The sequence below is a fragment of the Arvicanthis niloticus genome, chromosome 5 (genome assembly GCF_011762505.2).
Source record: "Arvicanthis niloticus isolate mArvNil1 chromosome 5, mArvNil1.pat.X, whole genome shotgun sequence".
Classification (NCBI taxonomy): Eukaryota; Metazoa; Chordata; class Mammalia; order Rodentia; family Muridae; genus Arvicanthis; species Arvicanthis niloticus.
In genome coordinates, this window is record NC_047662.1 from 32,486,508 (window position 1) to 32,511,694 (window position 25,187).

At 42.9% G+C, this 25,187-nt stretch overlaps 1 protein-coding gene across 5 annotated transcripts in view; it reads left to right on the top strand.

Moving 5' to 3' along the window:
- The first annotated feature begins 11,836 nt into the window (after window positions 1-11,836).
- Window positions 11,837-25,187, top strand: part of Nfyc (nuclear transcription factor Y subunit gamma) — a 63,846-nt gene continuing 50,495 nt past the window's right edge. The window contains exon 1 of one of the 5 annotated variants that reach the window (XM_034502438.2): window positions 11,837-12,056. Coding sequence is in view for 1 of the 5 variants with exons in the window: in XM_076934277.1 (XP_076790392.1) it covers window positions 15,011-15,032 (22 nt within the window). In the remaining 4 variants the exon portion in view is untranslated. Of the gene's footprint in view, window positions 12,057-12,226; window positions 12,246-12,379; window positions 12,855-14,937; window positions 15,033-22,171; window positions 22,348-25,187 lie in introns of those variants that run through there. The other 4 variants (XM_076934278.1, XM_034502440.2, XM_076934277.1 and 1 more) reach the window with 4 other exon arrangements.

Here is a 25,187-nt window from a genome sequence, read left to right on the forward strand (position 1 = left end):
TACAAGCCTGTAATCACAGCATTTGGGAGGTAGATGCAGGAGGATCAGGAATTCAAGGCCAGCCTCAGCTACCTAGTGAGTTCGAGGCTAGCCTAGACTGCATGAGGTTCTGTCTCAACCAGAAAACAAAACAGCAAAATTATCTCATCAAGTTGATTTAAGGATTAAACGACACCAGCACATGCTAACTCTGTTTACTAGCCCTGTACTACTATTAATTACCGTCATTATTAGTCCCACACCAATATTAGTCACCACAGTGATCACTTGTTGATCAAATCTCTGTGCCAGGCACCACACTAAGGACCTCTTACAGAAAGGGTTTTCAAGCCACGTATTTCTAAGTACTCCCTCTGATAACTAATATTAAGTATTTGAGTATGTACCCTGTAACAAGAGTAGGTTGGTTTATTTACCTTTAACAGATGCTGATCACCCACTATGATGATGATGATGTCAGTCAGATATTTACAACATCTGAAGTCCCCAAGCTGCTAGCTCACCCTCGACAGACTCATAATCTCTCTGACACAGTAAGAGCTATGTAACATCGCTCCCTGTACTTTTTTGTTCCAGGCTACCCCCACTTTGGTTCTTGACCTTTCAACTGACATTCTGTCTCTCTTTTTCAGTCTTCACCTTTGACTCCTACCTTCATTACATGTCTTTGAATTCTCACCCCCACCCCGCGCCATGGGACCAACAAGATTAGGAGAGAATTTTCACATTCCCCATCTCTCCCTGCATGGGCTTCCAAACTGAGTTTAGCACATATCCAGAAGCCAAGTTTTTTCAAGGGTCTTGCACATGCTAGGTAAATTCTCTATCATGTAGCTCAGGTTGCCCTTAAATTTTTTGATCCTCCTGCATTCACCTCTGGCATGTTGCGATTATAGGTGTATGCCATAGTCTGAGCTAAATTGAAATTTAATTAGATTAAGATTTTAGTCTCTTAGTGTGATTGCTAGCCTTGGTTGTTGTCTTAGTTAGGGTTTTACTGCTGTGAACAGACACCATGACTAAGGCAACTCTCATAAGGACATCATTTAATTGGGGCTGGCTTACAGGTTCACAAGTTCAGTCTATTATCATCAAGGCAGGAGCATGGCAGCATCCAGGCAGGCATGGTGCAGGAGGAGCTGAGAGTTTTATATCTTCATCTGAAGGCTGCTAGTGGAAGACTGTTTCCAGGCAGCTAGGATGAGGGTCTCAAAGCCCACACCCACATGATACACCTACTCCAATAAGGCCACACCTCCTAATAGTGACACTCCCTGGGCTAAGCATATACAAACCATCTTCCCCCTTTCCCCCTCTCATATTCATGTGTGTTCTATACGCATAGACATATATCTATATACATACATATATATGTATGTATATGTGTTCTGTTTTGTGGTGGTGTTGTTTTAAGACAAGGTCTCTTGTAGTCCCTGTGGCCTGGAACTCATTATGTAACTGCAGCTGGCCCTTGAATGCCTGATCTTCTTACTCTACTTCCTGAGTGCAGGGTTCTAGACATGGGCCACCACTGGATAGTGTTTTGAATGCCAATGACCTGTGAGCCATGGGTGACTATGTTTTAAAGGATACAGACTATCAAATTTGGAGTTTTAAAGTGATAAATGATGACACAGGAGAGCTTACTGTGGTGGCACACACCTGTCATTCTAGCACTCAGGAGGTAGAGGCAGGAGGATGAAGGATTTCCAGACTAGCCTGGGCCACAAAGCAGGCCCCAGGCCCAGCCTACTCTATAGAGAAGGACTTTTGCCATTAAATAAATAAGTAAATAAATAGATGAGCCGGGCGGTGGTGGCGCACGCCTTTAATCCCAGCACTTGGGAGGCAGAGGCAGGCGGATTTCTGAGTTCGAGGCCAGCCTGATCTACAGAGTGAGTTCCAGGACACAGAAAAACCCTGTCTCGAAAAACAAAAAAAACAAAAACAAAAACAAAAACAAAAACAAAACAAAACAAAACAAAAAAAAGATGAATGAATAAATACAAACAAGGAGAGAACAATAGGGGCTTGTCCCCCTCCACCTTCCTCAGATGCCTTCATGCTTCAGAGGCTCTCTCTAAAGCAGGAAGGCTGTAGCCCAAGGCTTCTTGAAGAGAAATCCTATCTTTGGTGGCAAGGCTTTCTTTGCTTAGCCTTTGGTTCATGTGCAAGAAATGGTGACCGTCCTTTCAAGGTTTTCTTGATGAAGAAGAGATTACGTACTGAAGTCTCATGCATGGGGCACAGTCCTGGGTCTTCAAGGCAAGAGAAGGAGGATACAGGAGCTGGGAGACCACTCGGAAAAATGTTTGCCCTGAAGAAACACAGCCAGCCTCTTGACAGTGAGTCTCCAGGACCATACGAAATGACTAAAGCAGCTTGGATGCAATTATGCCTTGGGACCATCCAGCAGAGAGAGGCAGGAAGGGTGGATTGTCCCAGCCAGATCCTTCCTATCTCATCGTCCATTAGTTAGTTGGTCTGGTGGACAGCAGGTGGCTTTCCCTTGTGACTGCTTAGGAAGTCAAACCCCATGTTTTCGAGGTAGTGTGCTACCAGGGTATGGAAGTTTCAGGAGAAGGCATAGACTCTACGTTTGTCCCAAGGTGGCCTCAGGCAGCAAGCATGCATCTCTGCTCACTTTGTCAGCCGTGCCTTTGGTAAAGGTGGATCGAGTGGAGAGCGATTTGGAAACCAAATAGTGCTGAGATTCCGAAGAAGCACTGGACTAAAATGGGGGTCTCAATCAATATGATTGGTTGGATGGAGTCATGTGCCTGCTTCTCTTGGGCAGGGCATAGGGGAGCAACTACAAAAGAAAGCCTCCCCTCATGTCAGTATACATCCTCAGAAAGGCAGAGACCAAGACAGCATAGTGCAAGAAACTCATTAAAACTAACCAACCGGGCTAGAGAGATGGCTCAGCAGCTAAGAGCATTGACTGCTCTTCCAGAGGTCCTGAGTTCAATTCCCAGCAACCACATGGTGGCTCATAACCATCTGTAATGGGATCCGATGCCCTCTTCTGATGTGTCTGAAGATAGCAATAGTGTAATCACATATAATAAATAAATCTTAAAAAAAAAAAAAACTAACCAACCAACCAACCAAACAAACAAACAAACACCTATGAGAGAAGATGGGCATGAACTGGGAAACCAGAAGGGGGGGTGCACTGGGGAATGGGAAGGCAGTGATGCAGGGTTGACCCCTAGTGAAGGATAGAGAGACAGGAGACATTCAGAGGGAACCATCTAGAGGGCAATGTGGTTGTAGAAAAAAGATGGTTAAAAAAAAGAAAAAGAAAAGGAAAAAGAAAAAGAAAGGTGATGGCACTGAGGTATTCTTGAGTCAAAATAATCTGTCAGAAAATCACTGCTTATTCTGGGAACAAAATAAAAACAGTTCTCTAAAACTGTTGTTCCCTGTCATTAGTTAGGAGCAGCCTGTGGAGAGGAAGACCTCAGAGTAAGGGAGGATGGACTTTAGAGCTCTGAAGCTGCCAGTTGATCAATTATAATTCCCGTCGCCAGAGATCTGAGACTTACGTTCATGCACCTTTATGCCCTCTGAAGCTGGACCACAGAGAGATGAAGGAGGCTCAGAAGTTCCTGGCCAGCCTGGGCTACATGTAACTCTGTCTCAAACAAAACAAAACAAAACAAAACAAAACAAAACAAAACAGGAAATAGTCCTGTTGTTACTGGATGAAAGGGCAAAGGGATGTGGGTTGTGTGTTGAGACAACAGGTGTCTGTCCTACAACCTACAATCAGTTTGTCATAGAAACACCACGAGTCCAAGCTTGAACTTTTATATACTCAGCCTCCATCTGGAGACGACCAATCATTGTTCCAGATGTGGATTCTGAGAGTCGTACCAACACCCTTATTTGTTTTCTGATCCATGTTCCCTCAGTAGTCATCAACCGTCAGTTCCTTTTACTCCTACCTAAGTAAGAACCCCCTTTGCATCCACAGCCTCTTCCTGTATTCTTGCTGCTGTCCTCATTCTGGTCCTCATTATATTGTGCTCAAACTGCTGTAGAAATACCACCGGATGACACTGCAGCCCTAGTCCATTTGAATCTGGTTTCTGGATTGTCTTTAAACATAGTTTTGGCCATATCACACTCACCTTTAGAAAATAATTCTGTTGGGAATTTTAAATTAAGATGCTTCCTCAAAAAACTTAATATAGGCTTGCCATATAATTCATAAGGCCACTTGTAGATCTAAACCTCAAAAGAGCTGAAAGAACACTCTAAAACACACTATATTAAGTTGTGTTGTGGTGGTTTTGAAAGAGGGTTTCATTTTGTACCTCAAACTAGCCTTGAACTCACAGAAGTCCCCCTATCTCAGCTTCCCAAGTGTGAGCTACCACATTCCGATTGTACACTGCTATTAAAAGCAGTGTTAGTCATAGCACCCAAGAGGTGAGAATAACTTAACTGTCCATCAAGATGTATTATAGTCACACATTAAATAAAATATTCAATATAAAAGAGAAACATAGTCATAAGGAGTGGTGGCACACACTTTGATCCCAGCACTCCAGAGACAGAGGCAGGTGGACCTCTGTGAGTTTGGGGCCAGCCTGGTCTACTAGTCAAGTTCCAGCCCAGCCAGAGTTGTATGGTAAGAACCTGTTTTTGTTTTGTTTAAAAAAAAAAAAAAGCAGAGATGGTGACACAATCCTCTAATCCCATTTAGAGATATTGAGAGTTTAAAGTGAGCCTAGGACACATAGTAAATTTAAGGATAGCCTGGGCTAGGGAGGTAACTCGGTGAATAAAGTTCTTGCAAGGTGTGATGATTGGTTTTAATGTCGGCTTGCCCCAAATTAGAATCACCTGAATAGGGAGTGTGACAGTTATTGCTGGTTGTCAACCTGACGACATCTGGAATGAACTACAATCCAGATATAGAGGACAAACCTGTGGTCCAGATCTTGAGGCTGGAGCACACAGGCTTCTGACCTGGATCTTGACAGGCAGATTTTGAGGCACAGTGCCCTTGAAAAGCTTAGCCCCAGGCAAGGTAGTACACACCTTTAATCTCAGAAGATTGAGGCAAGCAGATCTCTGAGTTCAAGGTCAACCTTGGACAAAGCAAATCCAAGATCTAGGTGTGGTGGTACACACCTTTAATCTGGGCCACACCTTCTGCTGGTGGCTGTCTAAGGACATTGCAAGAAGGAAGACTCGATCTTCTTTGACTGCTTGCACTTACTTGCCAGCACATCTGTTAGAACCTAGTTCTACAGGAGACCACCAGCTCAAACAACTAGCCTCGTGGACCAAACAACTTCTAGATTTTGTAGACTTCCCATCCACAGCTGCCCATTGTTGGGTTAGCTGAACTATAAACTGTAAGTCATTATAATACATTCCCTTAATATAAAGAAACATTCCATAAGTTCTGTGACTCTAGAGAACCCTGACTAATAGGGAGCTTCTTGTCTTATTGCCTCAGTTGATTTGGGAAGACCCACTAGGAGTGTGGGGTGGCCCCTTCAGGGAGCAGCCTAGATTTAAAAGGCACGGCAGAAGAAGGGACGTTAGTTATCTTTTGCTCTCAGGGCCTTCCCTCTTGCCTGTTCAGTTTGCCTTTTAGCTGCTGCATTGATTTATCCTGCTGTTGCTGATGCTTCCTTCACTGAAATCAGAACCAACATTTCCAGGTCTCTGTCTTTGACTAACAGCCAGTGGCTCTCCAGGAACCTTCCAGGTTTCTGGCACCAGACTGGGACTGCTTAGACAGCCACCGAACAACGACTGGGTTGTCAGCCTGTGCAGTAAGACAGCTACTGTGGGACTACTCAAGCAAATGAAGCACCCGGCATTAGAGACCAAACAGCTGCTGGGCTCCCAGCCTCTCGGAAGGGAGACAACTGTTACTACTTAAGCAGAAGGGAATGTAATAACTTATATTCATCTTCTACAATTTGTTCTTCCAAAGAACCCTAGCTAATACACTGTGCAGCATAAGGACCAGAGTTCAGATCCCCAGCACCCAGATAAATACTGGGTGGGTATGGCAGTCTACCTCCAAGTCTAACTTCGGGAAGGCAGAGAGGGAATCCCTAGAACAAGCCATCTAGCCTGATTAACCACATCAGTGAGCTCTGGGTCTAATTGAGGGACCGTACCTCCTTGAGTAATAGGGAGAGTGAACAAAGAACCTGCTTAATGTCAGCCTTGGGTCTCCATGCGTATATGTACATAATGTATATGCAACGTGTATATGTGCACACATGTACCCACACACACGAGACACTTGTGCCTCTGTCTCTGTCATGTCTTTGTCTCTTTCTCTCTAAAACTCCAACAGCACATCACCTTTATCCCTGTCTTGCTTTCAGATCAAAAGCAGTGCACCATGCAAGGAAGTGGTTTCGGGAATCCATCTTGCCTCTCTTAAGGAGTTTACTATGGCCCAGAGCCGATCTTTAACTCTTCAGACTCAGAAGCCTGATTTTTTACAGTGAGCAGAGAGGGGAACAAAGTATGGGGGAGCTTTAGTGGTCACACACTCATTGAAACTGTTATTTATAGAAATCAGAGTTGGATTAATTTATAAAGAAATACACAGGGTGTTTTGGTTTGAGTGACACACACCTGCAGTCCTAGCGACTCAGGCTAATAGGGTGGACAGCAGCTTGAGCTCAGGCATTAGGAGGAACCATCCTCTAGACATTTGCTGGGCCAGGATGCAATCAAATCAGGAAAGAGTATGGAAGACTTTCTTGGTTGTCAACTTGACTGCATCTGGAATTAACTAAAACTCAAGTGAGTCAGTATACCTGTGAATGATTTTTTGATTGAGTCATTTGAGGTGGGAAGATCTGCCTTAAACCTGGCCATACCTTCTGGTGGGAGTTTACATAAAGGAAATTTTTGCTCTTATCCCAGTTGTTTTTTCTCTTGCCCTTCACTGGTATCAGAGCCTACTTCTTTGGGATTCAGACATACACTGAAGATCAACTGAGGCATCCAGCCTTGTGGGGTACTAGTTTCTTTCCGTTGAGAGACAGCCAGAACCAGACCACAGCCTGTAATCCAATATACATATGTACACACATATGCCTCTAGAAAACCCTGACTAATACAACAAATACAACACGCTAACAATGAGCAATTGAGTTAGCATGGTATACACACAAAGAGAAATGTTTATGGCTGTGTAGTTGGAAAGTTTAGAGGTAGGTATAGCTTGATGACCAGGACTGGAGGACAGCCTAGTCATCTGTCTCTTCTTACAACTTTGTTCCATATGGCTCTTTCTCAGGCTTGGTTGCTGCTTTCAATTCATTCAGGGGTGGGGGGAGGGAGACATGGCAGCAGGATAGGGAGGCCAGGGGCCAGAAGAAGGAAGCTGGCTGGCTACATTGTTGCAGGCTGGTCTTTAAATTGATTCATGCATATGTACGCTGCCTGTGTAAATGTATGCAACACGTATGCAGGTCCCCACATAACTCAGAAGAAGGTATCAGATCTTCTGGAGCTGGGGTTGGAGTTGCATATGAGCCAACTGACATGGGTGCTGGGAACTGAACTCAGGTCCTCTGGAAGAACAGGCAATGCTCTTAACCACTGAGCCATCTCTCCAGTCCCCTGAATGCTGAGCTTGAGGCTTTTTTTTTTTTTTTTCAGAGGCTGCTTGAGATAGTCTCATCTATCACACAGGTAACATCAGATGAAAAATTCCTAGTGTTCAACATTCAAATTCCAATGTTAATGTTTTCCTTTGGGACCTAACTTGTTTTGGGATGCCATTGTGGTTTTTTTTGTTGTTGTTGTTTTGTTTTGTTGTTTGTTTGTTTTTTGTTTTTGTTTTTTTTTTCTGAGACAGGGTTTCTCTGTGTAGCCCTGGCTGTCCTGGAACTAACTCTGTAGACCAGGCTGGCCTCGAACTCAGAAATCCGCCTGCCTCTGCCTCCCAAGTGCTGGGATTAAAGGTGTGCGCCACCACCGCCCGGCTGGATGCCATTGTTGATCAAGCCCTTTGGTTCAAAGAAGCTCTCCAAACAGGGTATAAATCACGTGACAAAAAACAGTTAAGCCTGCTTCTTAAATTATATTCTTTCCATCTGACTTGACCAGAGCTCACTTTGTTTTGGAGTCATATTTGTAGATAAGCTCTTGGTTTACGCATCGAGAGAGCTGGGCCAGCGACCAAAGGAATTCCAGTCGTTTGTAAGAATGAGGATTTAATTCTTGCTCAAACGATGTTGCATTAGCTGTGACTCTGCACATCTTCATACTTGGAGAAGCAGCTTTATTTGTGGCAATGCTGCTCTCATGGCAGAGGAAAAATAATAAGACAGGAGCATAAGGACATAATAAGGACAGCTCATACGTTTCATAAATTTCTGCTAGTGTATTCATGCCAACATGGGAGGTGGAAGCAAGACAGTCAGAAGTTCTAGGTTACCTTTGACAGTATAGCAAGTTCAAGGCTAGTCTGGGCTATGTGAAGCCCTGCCTTTAAAAACAAAACTTAAAACATATAGTTTATGTGTCCTCACCTCTGACGTCTAGTGCTGGGCCAAAGGCCCTGTGCATGCTAGGTATGAACTGGGCAAACATTCTGTTACTTAGTTGTATCCCTAGCCTTCTATTCTTATTTCTGGGACCAAAGCAGGGCTAGCTAAGCTTGGTGTCACATGCCTAGCACTAGAGAGGTAGAGACAAGAGAGTTCTGACTTTGTTTCAAACAAGACAAAACAATCTCATCCTGTCTCAAGCATGTAACACATGGGAAACAGGGACAGGATGATCAGGACTCTGAGGGTGTCCTCAACTACTCAGGGACTTAGATTCCAGGCAGGTTGGGCTTTTTTTTTTTTTTTTTTTTTTAATAGATTTATTTATTTAATGTATGTGAATACATTCTGTCTTCAGACACACCAGAAGAGGGCATCGGATCCCATTACAGATGGTTGTGAGCCACCATGTGGTTGCTGGGAATTGAACTCAGGACCTCTGGAAGAGCAGTCAAGTGCTCTTAATGGCTGAGCCTTTTCTCCAGCCCCAAGTTGGGCTTCTTGAGACCCTATTTAAAACCACGACAAAAATCCAGACAGGGGAAATGATTCAGTGGGTAAAATACGTGCCTTGCAATCATGAAGACCTGAATTTGAGTTCTCAGCACCAGTGTAAAAGACAGATGCCATGATGTGCATCTGTAGTCCAGCAAACAAACAAATCCAGCCAGCTAAGGAACCAAACTTCAAAACAAGGCTATTCTTACTGAGATTAGGGTTGGAAGTTCAATTCCTTAGGAACTTGTCACACAGAAAAAGTTCTAGAGAGAGGGGCACAAAGACCATGGACACTTCATAGCAAGGACTCATGTTCATCTAGTGTGCTTACTATTGTTATCAGTGATAATACTGACCATTAAAACATCAAAATACTTTAGTACTGACAAATAGCTACTGTCCCTGTCCTTCTGATAACTGTCCTGTGACAGTTAAAGCTAAAGATGTAGACTGGCCGGTTTCAGGAACCAGCTAACCAAAAGGGAAGAGAAGAATGCAAGTCATCTAGGTGGGGCTGAGAAACTAGTGACCACGATGACAGGGCAGGCCGTGTCAGGAGCAACTGAAAAATAGTTGAGCAAGTGACAGGGCAAGGCCACAATGACATGACAAGACCACATTTTTGAGAAGGATGAATATACAGAGTGTTTTCCACATGACCCTGACTCACTTAGGTTGGGCTCCTCTGGAATTTTCCGCTATTTTATGTTATGTTTCCTTAGTAACCCCTCACCCCCTCCTCACTCCCCTGCTTTGTGGTTTTCCCCTTTTAAAAAGCCCCTCAGCCAGCCGATCAATTCAGCTTTGTCAATTCAGCTCCTGCGTGGGCAAACAAATTGACCAATTGACCGTTAGCCGGCTAACTCTCCTGAATAAAGCCTCTGTTGTTTGCATCCAGATTCGGTGTCTTGCAAGTTTTTGGATGGCTGTGACTTCCCGAGACTTGAGTGAGGGTCTCCCCAGAGAGGGGGTCTTCAATTTATTTGCGAGTGTGCGTATGTATGTATGTGTGTGCTCGCTTGTGTGTATTTGTGAGGGGCATGCATGAGACCCAGCACACATGTGGGATGTGGAGTTCAGAAAGCAGCTGCTGGAGCTGGTCTCTTCTACCACATGAGTCTCAGTCGATGATTTCAAGTTCTTAACTGGCTGAACCATTTAGTTAACTTGATTTTGAACTTTTTCCCACCCTGAAAGAAGAGTTTCTCTCTGCCCTGTCCTGAAACTCACTATGCAGAAATTACAACTGTTCTAGAACTCACTATGTAGACCATGCTGGCCTTGAACTCAGAAATCCACCTGCCTCTGTCCCTGAGTGCTGGGAATAAAGACATGTGCCACCACTGTCGCCCAGCTGTTTTGAATTTCTAATCTTTCTACTTTCACCTCCTGAGTTTTGGGATTAAAGGCATGTACCACCACAGCAGGTTTTATGCCATGGAGGAGATGGAACCCAGGACTTCCATAGCAGGCAAGCATTCTACCAATTGAAATTGCATCCTCAGGCCTGCCTGCTTTTCTTTCTGGTGCAGGAGCTCAATCCCAGGGCCTTAAGCATTTTAATTATTCACTTTACCCCTCATCCACAGCTAAGTCAAAATACAATTTCTTATTTGGAGTCTCCATTTAAAATTTTTTTTTTTTTTTTTTTTTTTTTAATGCTGGGCATGGTAGTTTATGTCTGTAATTCCAGGACCCCCGGAGGCTAAGCAAGGAAAATTTAGCTAAGTTTTAGATCAGTGTGGACTACATAATGAGCACCGAACAACCAGTTATAGCCAGACCCTGTGAAATACACTTCCCTACCCCCACTCACCAAAATGGCCCGCTTCCATATTCAGCCTCCAGAGTGCTGGGATTAGAGGCATGTTTCACCACACCCAGCCACACCTATTGTGTTAATGTATTTGCATGTCACGCATTGGTCTTAGAAGGCAGCATCTGGAGGCCTTCAATGGAAACGTCACCCTATTTTTTTTTTTTTTTTTTTTGACACAGGGTTTCCCTGTGTAGTTCTGGCAGGCCTGGAACTTGATTCATATACAAGGCTAGCCTTGAACTCAGACATCCTCTTGGTTTTGTCTCCCAGGTGCTGGAATTAAAGGTTCTACTATGTCCAGTTCCAACCTATTTTTATAGACAGGGCTTCTCACTGAACCAGGAGCTTGCTGAGTCAGCTAGGCTGGCAGGTTTCTTTTCTATCCTTTCAATTATGTGCTAGCAGCTTTGGGAAGTTGGGGGATCTAACCCAGAGCTTAATGCTTGTAGGAAAGCACTTTACTGAGCCACCTCCCAACTCCATCTTTAATCTTTTATGCCAATTCTAACGTCTGAAAATGTCAACTTTTTGGTTGTTGTTAAATTATATTCACTTATTGGTGTGTGTGTGTATGAGCGCGTGATCAGAGTACAACTTTCAGAGTCAGATCTTCCTGTCCATCCTGGGTTCCAAGGATCGAATTCAGGTAGTCAGGTTTGCTGAGCCATCTCGCCGGCCCTAAACGGCTTTTCAAATTTGGCATGCCGGCGAAATCTTTCTTTCCCCACCATTCATCTCCCTTAACAACAAAACATGGAAAACTATTCCCTAAAATTCAGAAGCAGAAGCAAGCGCATCAAAGCTCGGAGCGTCAAGGGTAGACCGTCCTCGGAGGTCACCGGGAAACGCCTTCCGAGCCCCTGGAAAGGGGTGGGGCCAGAAAAGTCTCAGCTCTCACTATTCCGTTTTGCCGGGCAGGCTGCCCTACTCAATTCTCGCGAGACTTCAGGCACCTCAGCTGCTGCGCACTACGCGGGGCTAGGAGTCAAGGCGCGGAGGGGGGAGGGGCAGGGGAGACGGTACAAACGGCGCGGCCGCCATCTTGTTTGCGCCCCCGCTCCGCACGCGCTGTTTTCCGTGACGCACGCTTCCCCCTCCCCTCCGCCGCGCCCGGGCCTCTGCATTGCCCGACGGCGCAGCAGCGCGGGGGCGGCTGCTTTCTTCGCTGGACGCCGGAGTAGAGGCCTGTGAGTGTATGGAAGCTTGGGCGAGGAGGGTGGAGAGAGAGGCGGCGGCCGGCAGTGAGGGCGGTGCTTCCCGCCTCTGGCGGAGATCTCACTTCCCTCTGCGGCCGCCGCTGCACTTCGGTCGGCCCTGCCGCCGCCATGTTGTGTGTTCGCCGGGCCCGCCGCTGTCGTCGCGGCTGCGCTCGCGGGGTCCGTGCGCCTGGGCCCGCGGGCTTTCTCCCATTGGCGGAAGGCGACTGCGGGGGGGCTCGCTCGTGATTGGTCGGCGGCATGGAGGCCGCGGACCTGGCACCTTATTGGTCACGCCGGCTCCGGCCTGGGGGGTGATGAAGGAATTGGCGGCTGTGGGATGCTAGCTGCTCAGGCTAAGGCGGCATGGTGACGAGACCTCTAGATGCCAGCGTGGCGGGGAGACTCCGGGACGAAGCCGGAGGCCCTGGGGAGAAAGAGTGGTAGCCTGGCCTGTGGCCTGCAAGGGGGAGGAGGCACTACTAATTCCTGAGGCTGTCAGCCAACTGCAAGATGGGGGCGTGCAAGCCCCTGGTTTGTAAACAAGGAACAGGAGTTGCGGCAGAAGTGTCTTCGAGATCTAGGAGTGCTAGACTTGGAAATTGATCCAGCTTGGGAATGACCCTGAATAGAAGTCTCGAGTGCATGGTGTGGAAGTAGTGGGAGTGAGGACCAGAAGGACAGAATCGGATTAGGGAGTCTGCTGTAGAATTCGGGTTTTGAAACCCGGAGGATTAGTGTGGAATTCCAGAGTCCATTCTGGGTTCTGAAATGGAGTGTGAGAAACAGGTAAACAGAGGAGATCCCAATGGACAGGTCTGTCAACTTTTAGAAACGGAATGCCAAATTGAACATTACATTAAGTAGAATCAAAGTCAGCTGTAGAATGTCTTTGCATAATTGGGCAGGATCCTGCTAGTTTTGAGATGTTACATATGAGGTTTTCCTGGTCTAAGAAGAATATAGGATCAGAACTTTGTGCTTGCTAGACAAACATTCTACCAGCTGAGCTACCCCCCCCATCCCTAAAATTGATCTCTTTTTACTTTCATTTCAGAGGTACTGAATCACTAAGAGCCTGTGAGTCAAACTCAGGAATAATAGACTTACTACCTTGTTTTGTATGCTTACCTGGGTGTATAAGTACATTTTCTATGTCACACAGATAATTTCTCTGAGGTGTCAGGTGTGCTGCCCCTAGTGTGGGACCAGCTGTGCAGGCTAAGGTGGGAGGGTTGCTTGAGCCCAGGAACTTGAGGTCAGCCTGTAAGATACGGTAAGACTCTAAAAGCAAAACAAAACCACGAGGAATGTAGTTAAGTGCACAGCTAGTAAGTGCCAGCCTAGATCCAGACACAGGTCTGTCATCTTCATATCTTCCCTTCCTCTTCTTCCTCTGTCTCTTCTTTGCTCTTTTATCTTTTTTCTTTTGAGGCAAGTTCTCATGTAGTCCAAGCTACCCTTGAACTTACTCTACCTGGTAATGACCTATCACTCCTGATTCTTCTGGATCCACATCCTAACTGATGAGATTTCCCAGAGAATCCCACCAGCCTGGGATCTTGGAGCTCTTAATTATTTTTTTATTTAGAAATTTTTTTGTTACATTTTAATTGATTGTGTACATGTGGGTGTGTGAACCATAGCATGCAGGAGGTCAGAGGACAGCTTGTAGGTGTATGTTCATTTGCCCTTTCTTTCTTTCTTTTTTTTTTTTTAACAATTTATTTATTTATTATATGTAAGTACACTGTCGCTGTCTTCAGACACCCCATAAGAGGGCATCAGATCTCATTACAGATGGTTGTGAGCCACCATGTGGTTGCTGGGATTTGAACTCATGACCTCCGGAAGAGCAGTCAGTGCTCTTAACCACTGAGCCATCTCACCAGCCCCTCATTTGCCCTTTCTATCATGTGAAAACCATAAGACAAATTCCAGTTCTCAGGCTTTGTGGCTTTGTGGCATTGTGGCAAGAGCTCTTACCAGGTGAGCTACCTTGCCAACCTGGAGCTTATTTTGATTTTATTTTCATTTTTGAGATGGGGGCGGGGGGGGGAAGTCCTCACTATGTAGATCAGGCTGGCCTGAAATTCATAGAGATCCACCTCCTTCCTCAGGAATGGTGAGATTAAAGGTATCACCATGACCAGCTGGAGCCCTTATTTATTTATTTAGGTTGTGGGGTGAGGGGGCAGCAAGAGAAGGTTTCTTTGTGAAGCTCTGGCTGTCCTGGAACTCTTCCCTCTGTAGACCAGGATTGCCTCTCTCTCCTGAGTGCTGAGATTAAAGGCCTATGCCATCACTGCCCTACTGGAACCCTTGTTTTAAAACTCTGTATTACCTTGATGCTACAGACTGTTGTGGGAAAAGAAAAAAACCTTGCATCTTCAGCTGTTTTTAGGCATATTCTTTGTGCTGAGGTTCTAAAGAGAGAACCTTGTTGAAGTCACTTAACTTTGCAAAGCCAAGCCACGTCTATCCTCAGTCACTGAATAGATTCTCATTCTACTGGACAGCATTGCCTCCCCTATGGAAGCATTGACTTCGTGGTAGAGATGACCCTTTAAAGGTAGCTTCTTGGGCTGGGGATGTAGCTTTGTTGGTAGATTACGAGTCTAGCATGTGCTAAGCCCTGGGTTTGATCACTAGCATCTAATAAACTAAACCCAGTGATGAATACTTGTAATCTCAGTACCCAGGATGTAGAGAAGAAGGCTCAGGAGATTGAGGCTAGCCTGGGATATATGAGACTCTGTCTCTAAGTTAATTAAAATGAAATAAAGACAAAGGTAGAGTCTTCCTATGTAGCTCAAGCTAGCATCTAACTTGGGATTCTCTTGCCCCAGGCTCCTGAATATTGAGTCTACAGGGTATGTGTTAGCTTTTCTTTAACCCCTTTGGTACAGTGCCCAGAGTCACATGTCAGGAAAGTGCACTACCACATGATTCCAGTGATGACTTTAAGTAAGTAATAAGTTCAAGTTTATCTCATTCATTGGAAGGAGAATGGCAGAGGACATACTTAGGGTCACAAATGACCTTGAATTTTATTCCAGCCTCAGATATTACAATTTAAGAACATTCCTTAGCTAGCAAGTTGTTCTAGTTTACTTATTTCAGAGGAAACTGGTTGTGAATTATCTGATATTTTACAGTCTCTCATTTACTCATTTTCTCATGCATGGACTGTGACAAGTTAGAAAGGTTAATAATGTACAGTTCATTTTAGTGTTTTCCCTGCAGAGACTCAAAGCTCCCAGCATCCTTTGAGTGGATCATTTACAGGAGGAAATGGATTATGCTTTGACCACAAAGTGCTTCTGGGAAGGGGCAGGAAAGCAGCTGATTTTAAAGTTGGACCTAGGAAAAAAATTGTCTCTGCAGTTTCTGCAGTCTCTACTGTGTGTGCTGGGGTAGTCTTGTCTGAATTTTCTTTTCTTTTCTTTGTAAAGTAGTAATTACAAGAAATGAGTATAATAGAGTATGAGAAGATAACACTGTGGACCTTAATAAATGAGAGAACTCATTATTTTCATTTTGGAACTGCATAAAATGTGCCATTCTGACATCCAGTTAAAGCTTCCTCAACAAGGTCTTCTATAGTTCTCTCCTTGTTGTGTACAGCAGGATTCCACATGGGAGAGCAGATAGGAAAGAGAAATATAAATCATTGGGTTGTTGTGGTTTAGAGGCTGATTTTTCACAGGCCAGTGTGAGGTCAGTCTTAAACTGCTAAATGCTCAAAGTGGTTGGGTAATTTGTTTCAGAGAAGAGTTATTTCATGATATCCTCTGCTAACTCCCAGTGGCAAAGATGTAGGGGGAATGAAAAGATTTTCATATGTGCCAAAAGCAATTACTAAAGTTAGAACAACCAGTATTATTCTGTCCAATAATGTTTTAAGTTTTTTAATGTAGAAAATTTTAGTTGAAGTTTGATTTTTTTTTTTTTTTTTTTAAAGTAAGAGGAAAATAACACTGTGGGGGAAAAAAAACCTGCCTGCCTACAAAACCTTTTGTCAGGTTGCAAGATTTGTTGTACCCTTACCTCTTTTCATGTTTCTCAGCAGTGATGTGGTCTCATTCACAGGCACTTGGACCCATTTCCAGAATGGGCTCATGTGCCCAGTCTGCAGAGATGTTTCTAATGAAAAAGCTTCAGGTGTAGTTTAGAGAAGTGAACTACAGTCTACTTTTTCTGCATTTGAATGTTTCTAGAATAGGTTTAAACTAAAGGTTTATTTTTTCAATGTCTAAGGTACGCAAAGGTGTCCTATTTAACTTATACTGTTCATTTAAAGTCAATATATAGGATTCAAGGATTGCTCTGAGTATGAACTATGAACAGTGATCTCAACAGTGTTTCAATAAGGTAAAACATGATACTATTATACAGAGTGTTTTATATCTGACACTGGCGGAAAGCTGTGAGTTTCCGAAGCTGTTCATTGTACCTGACTGTTCCAATCCCTAGACTCAGAAGCTACACATTGTCCAGTGAGCTGTATGAAGTGAGATTCTTCGCCTTTGTTGTGTCCATTTTAAAAGACCGAGGGCTAATGAGCTATATATGGTCTTCACAGCTGATTATCTTTGTCACTTTTAACTGTCTTAAAAATTACTACTCTTCCCTGAGGGCTAAGTACCATAGAACTTGTTCATTATGAAACAGCACAGTTTAGGAAGTAGAGTGTGCTTGGTTGCCAATAATCTGAAGGCAGAATACTTTGGTTTTGGTGATATTTTAGCATCATTTTTCAGTAATACTAAATTTAAAAAGGAAAATGTGCATTAAACTTTATTTACTTATTTAAGGCAGGGTCTCTACATAGCTACATCTGTCCTGGAACTCAGTATGTAGATCAGGCTGGCTTGAACTCACAGCAATCCCCTTGCCTCTGTTGGACTAAAGGAATGCATTACCATTCCCAGCTAGTGCATTGACCTCTTCACTGTTTTAGAATGCTAGCTGAACAAGGTTGCCTGGAGTCTTTCCATGAAAACATGTTACTAACTAGTGACCAAGTGAAATGTAGTTCCTTATTTTACAATTGTTAGACCTTTGTACATGTGTGTTTGTAAGAACTAGTAAAGATTTTGTTAGGATCCTTGTGTAGTAGAGTTTAGGTGACAGTTCTAGGGTAGTCTGTGAATGAAAAATAAATACTCTGTTCAGGACAGCTGGGTCTTTATTTGGGAGTTTCCTGAGAATGACATATGTCTCAAAAGTGATAGGGATTCTTAGAGGTTAATATGTCAAAGGCTTTCCAGTTTAGTAAAAAAATAAGTTATAATTAATAACAGTTTATTTTTTAGCTTTTATGGGGCTTATTATTGTTATTCTATATATGTCATTAACCACTGAGTCCCAGGCACCATCAGAATGACTCACTGGGTGAAAAGTGTTTAATGACCTAACTTTGATCCTTAGAACCTGTAGTGGAAAGAGAGGACTTACTTCCAGATATTGTCCTCTGACCTCTACAGCCCACACATGCAGTAGTAATAAAATAACATTACAAGCACTGAGTCTTACTGATTTTTCAAAGAATCTTAATAGTTCCCTTTCTGACTCTCTCTCCCTCTCTCCTTACTCTCTCCCATTCTCACAGACTTACTCCTACCCCCCCCCCCCCCCCTTTATGTTAAACAGGCTATTTTGGCCTTAATATCCTGGAACTTACTATGTAGATCAGTCTGGCACAGAACTCTCAGAAATCCTCCTGCCTCTGTCTACTGAATGCTGGGATTAAAGGTATGCATCACCATACCTGGCCCCTCCTTTTTTTTGTGGAAGGATCTAGTACATAGTACTCTATGTAACTCAGGCTCAGCCTTCTGAATGATGAGGGGACACACACACACACACATCACTATGATCAGTTTCCTATTTGTATTTTTTTTTAACTCTGCTGCCATACCAAGAGCTCTTATTCTTAAGATCTTAACTGCCTCAAGAAACCTCCTCTGACCATCCTGTCTTTTAAATGGGCCCATGGTGAGGTCCTCCGCTTATATCCTCCTGTAGTGGTGTGCACATGTTTTTGTGACTCTCTAAACATGTCGTGATCCCTGGGTTAAATTTCTTCTTACAGACTTTAACCCCGTTGAGGTCAGTCATTTTGTCTGATTTGGGATTCAGGGCCTGTGCCTGTATTTATCGAACAAACTAAACCATCCTACTCTTCCAACCTTGTAAGATGTTACACTACAGGAGACTTGCTGCAGTGGACCTTTAACAAGCTTGGGGCCATCAGCTACATGGTCATGATAAGGAGGAATTGGAGTCTAAATCTATCTGTCTAGGTGCAAAGCCTAGGCTTTTGTGTGTGCTACTCTACATGGCTGCTCTTTTTCTTGTCTTTACATGTCCTTGACAAGTGTTGAGATAGCCTGTGACTAATAGCCCCATTCATAGCTTTCCGGGCAGCTTGTTCACATGTTAGGACAGCTGAGAGCTGAAGTAAATAAATTTCTCCAGAATTTTCATCCTTTGGTCTCATTTTATGCCTTGGGGTCTCTGCCTGCCCCTATCTAATTTTAGCAAAGTCTCACCATGTATCCCTTGCTAGCTTGGTACTGACTGTGAAGTCTAGGCTGGTCTTAAAGACTGTATTTTTTAGCCAAGTAATTTAGAATTTATCATCTACCTATGGTCCTTTTTTTCCCCCCTCCATTCATTCATTTTCTAAGCACCAGTGCTACATATCTTTATTTTGATGATAGTCATTACTCTAATTGTTCTGGGCTGCCTTTGGGGCGTATCTTAAAAACTAATGGTTAGGATAGCTTTTTGTTACTGTTTTGTAGTTAGAGTTGAACATAGGACCCTATGTATGCTAGGCAAGTGCTCTACCACTAAGCCACTAGCTGTGTCCTCAGTATCTCTTACATTTTAAAATGGTGTCTCACTAAGTTGCCTAGTCTGGTCTTGGCTTTACCTACCATCTTCCTGCCTTAGTCTGTAGCTGGGATTACAGACTTGCACTGCCACATTTGGCTACTTCTGTCTTCTGAAAATACGTTGACACTTAAAAAACAAAAACAAAATCTTGAGGTCATTTTGATTTGGGAAGTAGCTGATGGTTGTTCAGAACTAACCCGGGAGGAACATGTGGGTCAGGAGCCATAATCTAGTGAATAGCTTCTGGTTTTCTTTCATTTGCTTATAACTTTTGAGACTGGGTCTTTCTATGTAGTCCTGGCTGTCCTAGTTGTCACCATGTAGACCAGGCTGGCCTTGAATTTAGAGAGGTCTGCCTGCCTCTGGATCTTAAAGGCTGGGAGTAAAGATGTGTATCACCATACCCAGCCTAATTTGTTTATAATTTTTAAAAAGGTTTTAAACAAACATTGGGATGCAAAGATTTGGCATTAAAAATAATCTGACTTTTGTGTCTTTTAAAAAATCGGGGGCTCACAGTGCTGTAGACCATTCTTACATGACTGTTTTTGTTAGAGCTCATAGTGTTTGTCCCTTTAGATGGGACATTGACTCTGCAGTGTTCCTCAGTTCTTACCATCTCATTTACTGACACTGGCTAGAGTCACAATTAGTTTATATCTTTTCAGGGGGCAGGAAGACCTTGATTATTTTGAGACAGGATCTTGTTATATAGCACTGGTCTAGTGCATACTGTGTGCAGCCAGGGTGTCCTTCCTCCTGCTTTAGCCTTCAGAGTACTAGAATTACAAATGTGCACCTGGTTTGTATATTCATGCTGAGCAGTGGGAGTAGATATAAGAAAACATAGTTGCTGCCTTGAAGAATCTCCTGTGGTAATAAAGATGTTTTGAAAAACAAATTATAGTTTGTATAAAGCACTGTAGTATAGAATGTATGCTTAGGTATTTATCGAGAACCTACCTCATTCCAGATTTGCTTAGTGTTCTTGTTTATTTCAGCACTCCTGTGAATTAATACTGTTTTATCACTTTCAACAAGAAATGATCTCAGGAGTGGTTAAGTAATGTGGCTAATATCAAACAGCTAATAAGGAGGAAGCTTCTCGTCAGAAATTAGTGTTGTGGCCAAGAATGAGCTCTCAGCCGCCTGTGAGAACGTGGAAGCTTGAATTGTGTAACTTGAGTTACTGGTTTTCTCTCTTACTGATGAGAGTGTTTTTAGGGTGATTTGATGCAATTGTGTGGCATAGAGGGCTGCCAAGTTGCAGGGCCAGGGAAGAATTGAAGTTAGAGACCCAGATATCCCATGAGGCACTTAGTCTACAGTAATAGCAGCTAGGGAGGAGAAAGCTATAGTAAGTGAATGGGTTAGGTTGCCAAATGCAAATTCAAGGATAATTTGTGTTCTTTTCTACTGTGGTTTGAATTCTACTGTGGTGACTGCTGATGAGAAATAGGAGTTGAAATGTTTTTCCTGTACACTGCCAAGGACTAATAAAAACTATGCCCAAGACCTTCACAGAGTAGCAAGGGACTTGATTGGTTTAATCTGGTACATCAAAAGCAGAGTTGAAGGGCAGACTTTTGGAACAATAAGCAGACCTCGGCTGTGACTGGTGGTGAAAGGCCTGGATTTCCGGCCTAAAAACCAGGGATTTTTAGTTCCAGCTGGGAGTCCTCTTACATAGCTCTTTACAGTGGAGGAATTGCCTGCTGCAGGACTACAGGACATAGAGAAATTACTGCAAAGTGTTTTTAGGGCTTTATTTTAGCACAAGGCTTGTTTGGTTCTGTATAATGTCTTCTCTGTAAAAAGCAGAAGGTAGAATTGAATGGCATTCAGCACTTTATATGTTTTTAATTCTTATTCAAATACAGCACAATGTAATATATATATTTAGTCCCTACAGTGAATATGACCTGTATTACAGATGTGCAAACTGTGGCTCAAGCTTAGTCCTTGTCATATAATTAAAAGCTAGGTAGTAAAACCCCGAATATATAGACAGCCCTGTGGTTATCCCTGGTGACCTTCAGCACCCTAGTATGTTTCCAGAAACAACAGTGAGCCAAGTAAAACTATTAATCTCTCTGGAGATCAGTCCTGGTACTTATTTAACAATCAAAGTAAAAAAAAAAACCAGGCATCTTTCTATGTAGATCACATTGGAATTCTGAATTCTTTTGCACTATCCTCCCTGCTGGCTACATGGTATTACGGCTATGTGTTCCCATACCTGGTTCAGAGTTTTGATGTCATAGAAGGAATTTTTCCCCCACTACACTTTCAGTAAGCTGGAGTAGAGCATTGTGATAGGGTTCTTGTGAAATGCTGAGGTCTCTGCCACCAACTTCATACATTTACCCCCAAATTGTCCTATTTTGATTTGTTGGTGTTTTAAAATAAAGTGGATTGCCTTGGTAGTAATCTGTGCTTTTAAAATTACTATGAATACAAAAGGTGCCTTTAGACATCATGAAGACTGTTATATGGGCGTAGCTTCACTTTGATGTTATTAAGAAGGCTGAGTTTTTCTTTGGTTAACTCAACCTGGTTTTATTCTGTTAATAATGATTAACAAAAACCTGGAAGTGGATGGTTACAACTTTCCAAGCTTGTGCACATTGCTTTTCTGGTTTACTGCCATAGGTTACTGTAGCAATATCTTATAGACACCATTCACGGCCAATCAGAAGCAGTGAAATTACCTTCAATTTTTTAAATGGAACTCCATAGCCAATAGAAAATCCTTTAGGTCGGAAATGTAGAGACCCTTTCTTTCATTTTTTTTAAAGAACAATTCTAAATTTGCCCTTCCCTGTTTTAGAAGCGCATGAGACCATATGTGTCTGCTGCGTGCATTTGCTAAATATTTCCAATCCTTAAGTTCTTGGGTTTGAAGTGAAGAATCTGACCCCTGTTCTGCTTCTCAAGGTAACTTTAAAACAGGAAGTGTACAAAGGAGGTAACTGATGACGTGAACAGCCAATCAAGGCTTTGTATTCTTAGCTGATAAAGCAGCTCAGCCAATGGGACTGCTTTGGAGGCAAGGTTTGGTGTCAAATAGCAGGCTAGATTGAATGCCTTTGACTGTTAAAGTGGAAGGAGGCTGCAGGGCTTCATTGGAGCCTCAGAGTTTTTCACTGAGGCAGGGGTCAGCTGAAAGACAAAGAAAAATGGCGAATAGTTTGCTGGGGGGTGGGAGGACAGCTGTTCGGGTTTTCACTGGAATGAACATTCCAGACTCAGGTTTCTGCATCTTCTGCTGCCTTTTGTCCTCCGTTCTTTTTTGGGGGGGAGGGATAGGAGTGACTTAAATTCTCCCTCTCCGAGGAGATATAAATAACTCCATGTAAAATTAATGCAGTTCTCGGTAAGTTTAATTCTTTGTTTTGTGTGGAGATGATAGAGACTGTTTAGCTTCAGAGAGTGTAGACAAGTTGCACTGTTTCAGAAAATGGCCACTTTACATTCCGTGCATACCTTCTTGGTGCACCTAGATTACCTTGCTCTGTTTAGATTTTGCATGTCCTTCAACTAAGATTTTCCTAGTTTAATATCAACAAGGCAGATGCAAGAAGGGCTAATCATTTTTCCTGGGCATACAAAAGCAAAGCACTTTGTCTTTGCATTGGGTAAACTTAACTGTTTTCCAAATAATTTTCCTTTGTTCAAGTGCACTGAAGCTTTTCTACAGAATAAGATGAGTTTTGAGGGGTTTTTTAAATTTCCATGCACTTTATTGACATGTATATTTTAAAGATAGGAGCACATTATTATTCTTTCATTTGCTTGAAAATATGATTAGCAACTGATGCAGGTTCTGATGGGGGAAGGCCCACATGCCAGTCTGAAAATTCTCCTATAACTTTCTTGATCTACTTATTTGTCTCTAGATTTTAATAAGAATCAACTGAGTAAGTCTTCATTGTAAATTGTTCATTTTAGTTTAATATGCTGATTAGAGTCTAGTTAATATTGGAAGTGAGGAGCTTGCCATGTTTTTGTCAGCTGTTGATTTTTTTTTTTAAATGATTTAAGTAAATGCCTTTGTTTCTAGTATGAAGTATATAAGGGGCTTACGTACAGTTTGTGATTAGAAAAGTTAAGTATATAGGTAGCCTTTTGCCCTTGATATTTACCCCCTTACTTTAAGGATATGAAGCTTATGTAGATGGCTAATCAGTAACGAGTCAGCTCTTGTGAGTAGTGAAATCATCAGTCCTGTGTACTAAGATCTGTAATATGCCTGATTTTTTTTAAAGAAATTCTTTGTTTTTCTCTTTATTTGGAAATACTGGATGAAGGTCATTGGAACACTCCTGCTGCAGACCAGTGTAGAGCAATGAGGCAGCAGCAGTCCTGGACAGGGACAGGAGCAGGCCTGGCTGAGAGGACAACTTGGAAGGTGTTGGTCTGCCCTCGCTTGCTTCCTCTTGAGAGGTTTTACCTGACAGGATCATTGGTAGTTTAAGTTTAGATATTTGCGGCCAGAGTGGGATAGCAGCCCAAGTTCCTGGATGCAGGCCTCTGCTGCCACTCTGAAAAGTGACCTTGAGGAGTTGAAAGATTGAAGGACAAAGTTTGTTTATGCAGATTGGAACTGAAAAGCTTTCTTAAGATGAAAGACTACTTCTGGATGTTCTAGTCCAGTGGTTACTAGGAATCTGTTATAGTTCAGATCAGGAGTTTTTACAGTAGGAATAGGCCTACATTCATTCTCTTCTTCCCCTGCCTTTTCTTTCCTATCCCCAGCCCCAGGAAAATTTTCTAAATCTTTCTGATATAATTGAGTGAATTATCTAACAGATTCAGAGTTCCTTGCATGCCATTCTGTCACCCTTGTAATCTAAAGGGTTCTTAGTGGAGAAAATGGTATTTCAGGAGTTCAAGTAGTTGTATTTGTGTAACTCTTCTTGGAGGATTGGAATGCCGATGGTAAGAAAATATTAATTTGGGGGAATTTTAAGTCCTAAGAGAAAGGAGTATGTGTTAAATATTATATTTTAAGTAATACTTATTTTTTTTGTATAGGCTGTTGGTATATATTAGTTGTTTCAAGTTGTATGTATGATTTTTAAAAAAAGATACCGAATTTCAGTGACCTTTTTGGCTCAGAGAGAGAGAGAGAGAGAGAGGTCTGTAACAGGGATAAAAATGAAGGTGGAGAAAAGGGAGGCTGAAGTAAAACTCTGTATATTCTAGAACTTTGAGGAGCTAGTTGCTTAGAGCATGTTAGCCAAGTTTTCCATCTTTTTAAGGTCATCCATTACTTGGGAAAACAGGCACACCTCTGCAAAAGCCTGAAGCAGCTAAGGTGTTTCCTGTATGTTGAAAGTTGAATGGCATTTGTGTACCCCTCATTTGATACTTTGTTGAAAGACATACAGTCCCCTCATTTAATACATTAGACTTGAAAATATTTTCTAGACAAAAGAGGAAAACTTTATGTGATAAAGAAAGCAAAAAACCTTATGAAATTAATCATAACTCATACTGGAAGTGGCAGGAGAGAGAAGTGAGGGCCAGGAAGGTTTGGATAGAGCCTAACACCTGGACCTTTTTAGCTTGTCCACTCTGGTGACAGACAATATTTTGAGGCAGTAGAATATAAATTATTTAAAGCCAAGAGGCCTGTGTTCAAATCAGCTTTGAGTATGGGCAAGTCACCCGTTCAAAGTCAACTTATAAAAATACGGGACATAAGCTGTTAGCTGTGTAGCTTAGTTGAGTTTTTACAGTTCGTAGCATATAGGAAACCTAGGATTTGATTCCTAGCCCTTCGTAAAGTAGGCGTGGTGACCCATACCTGTAATCCCAATACTTGGGAAGGGGGAAGCAGGGGGATTAGAAGTGAAAGGTCATTCAATAGTAGCCTGGGCAGTATCTCAAAAAAGAGACCAGAAATAGCAATTTGGTGGGTGGGATGGTATATGTGTGTGAACTGTGTACACATGCCTTCGTGGGAGGGGGGCCAGAGATGGACACTGGGTGATTTCCTTTATCATCCACTGCTTTTCTTTTGAAACAGGATTTCTCAGTTAACTTGGAGCATACCAGTTTGCTAGCCTGACTGGCCAATGAACCCCAGTATCCTTTTGTCTCAGTGTCTCCTTGTTATGGGATTACAAACATGCCTGACTTCTGACATGAATGCTGGGTATCTAAACTCAGGTCTTTAGGCTTGTACACACTTGCTCACTGAGCCATTTC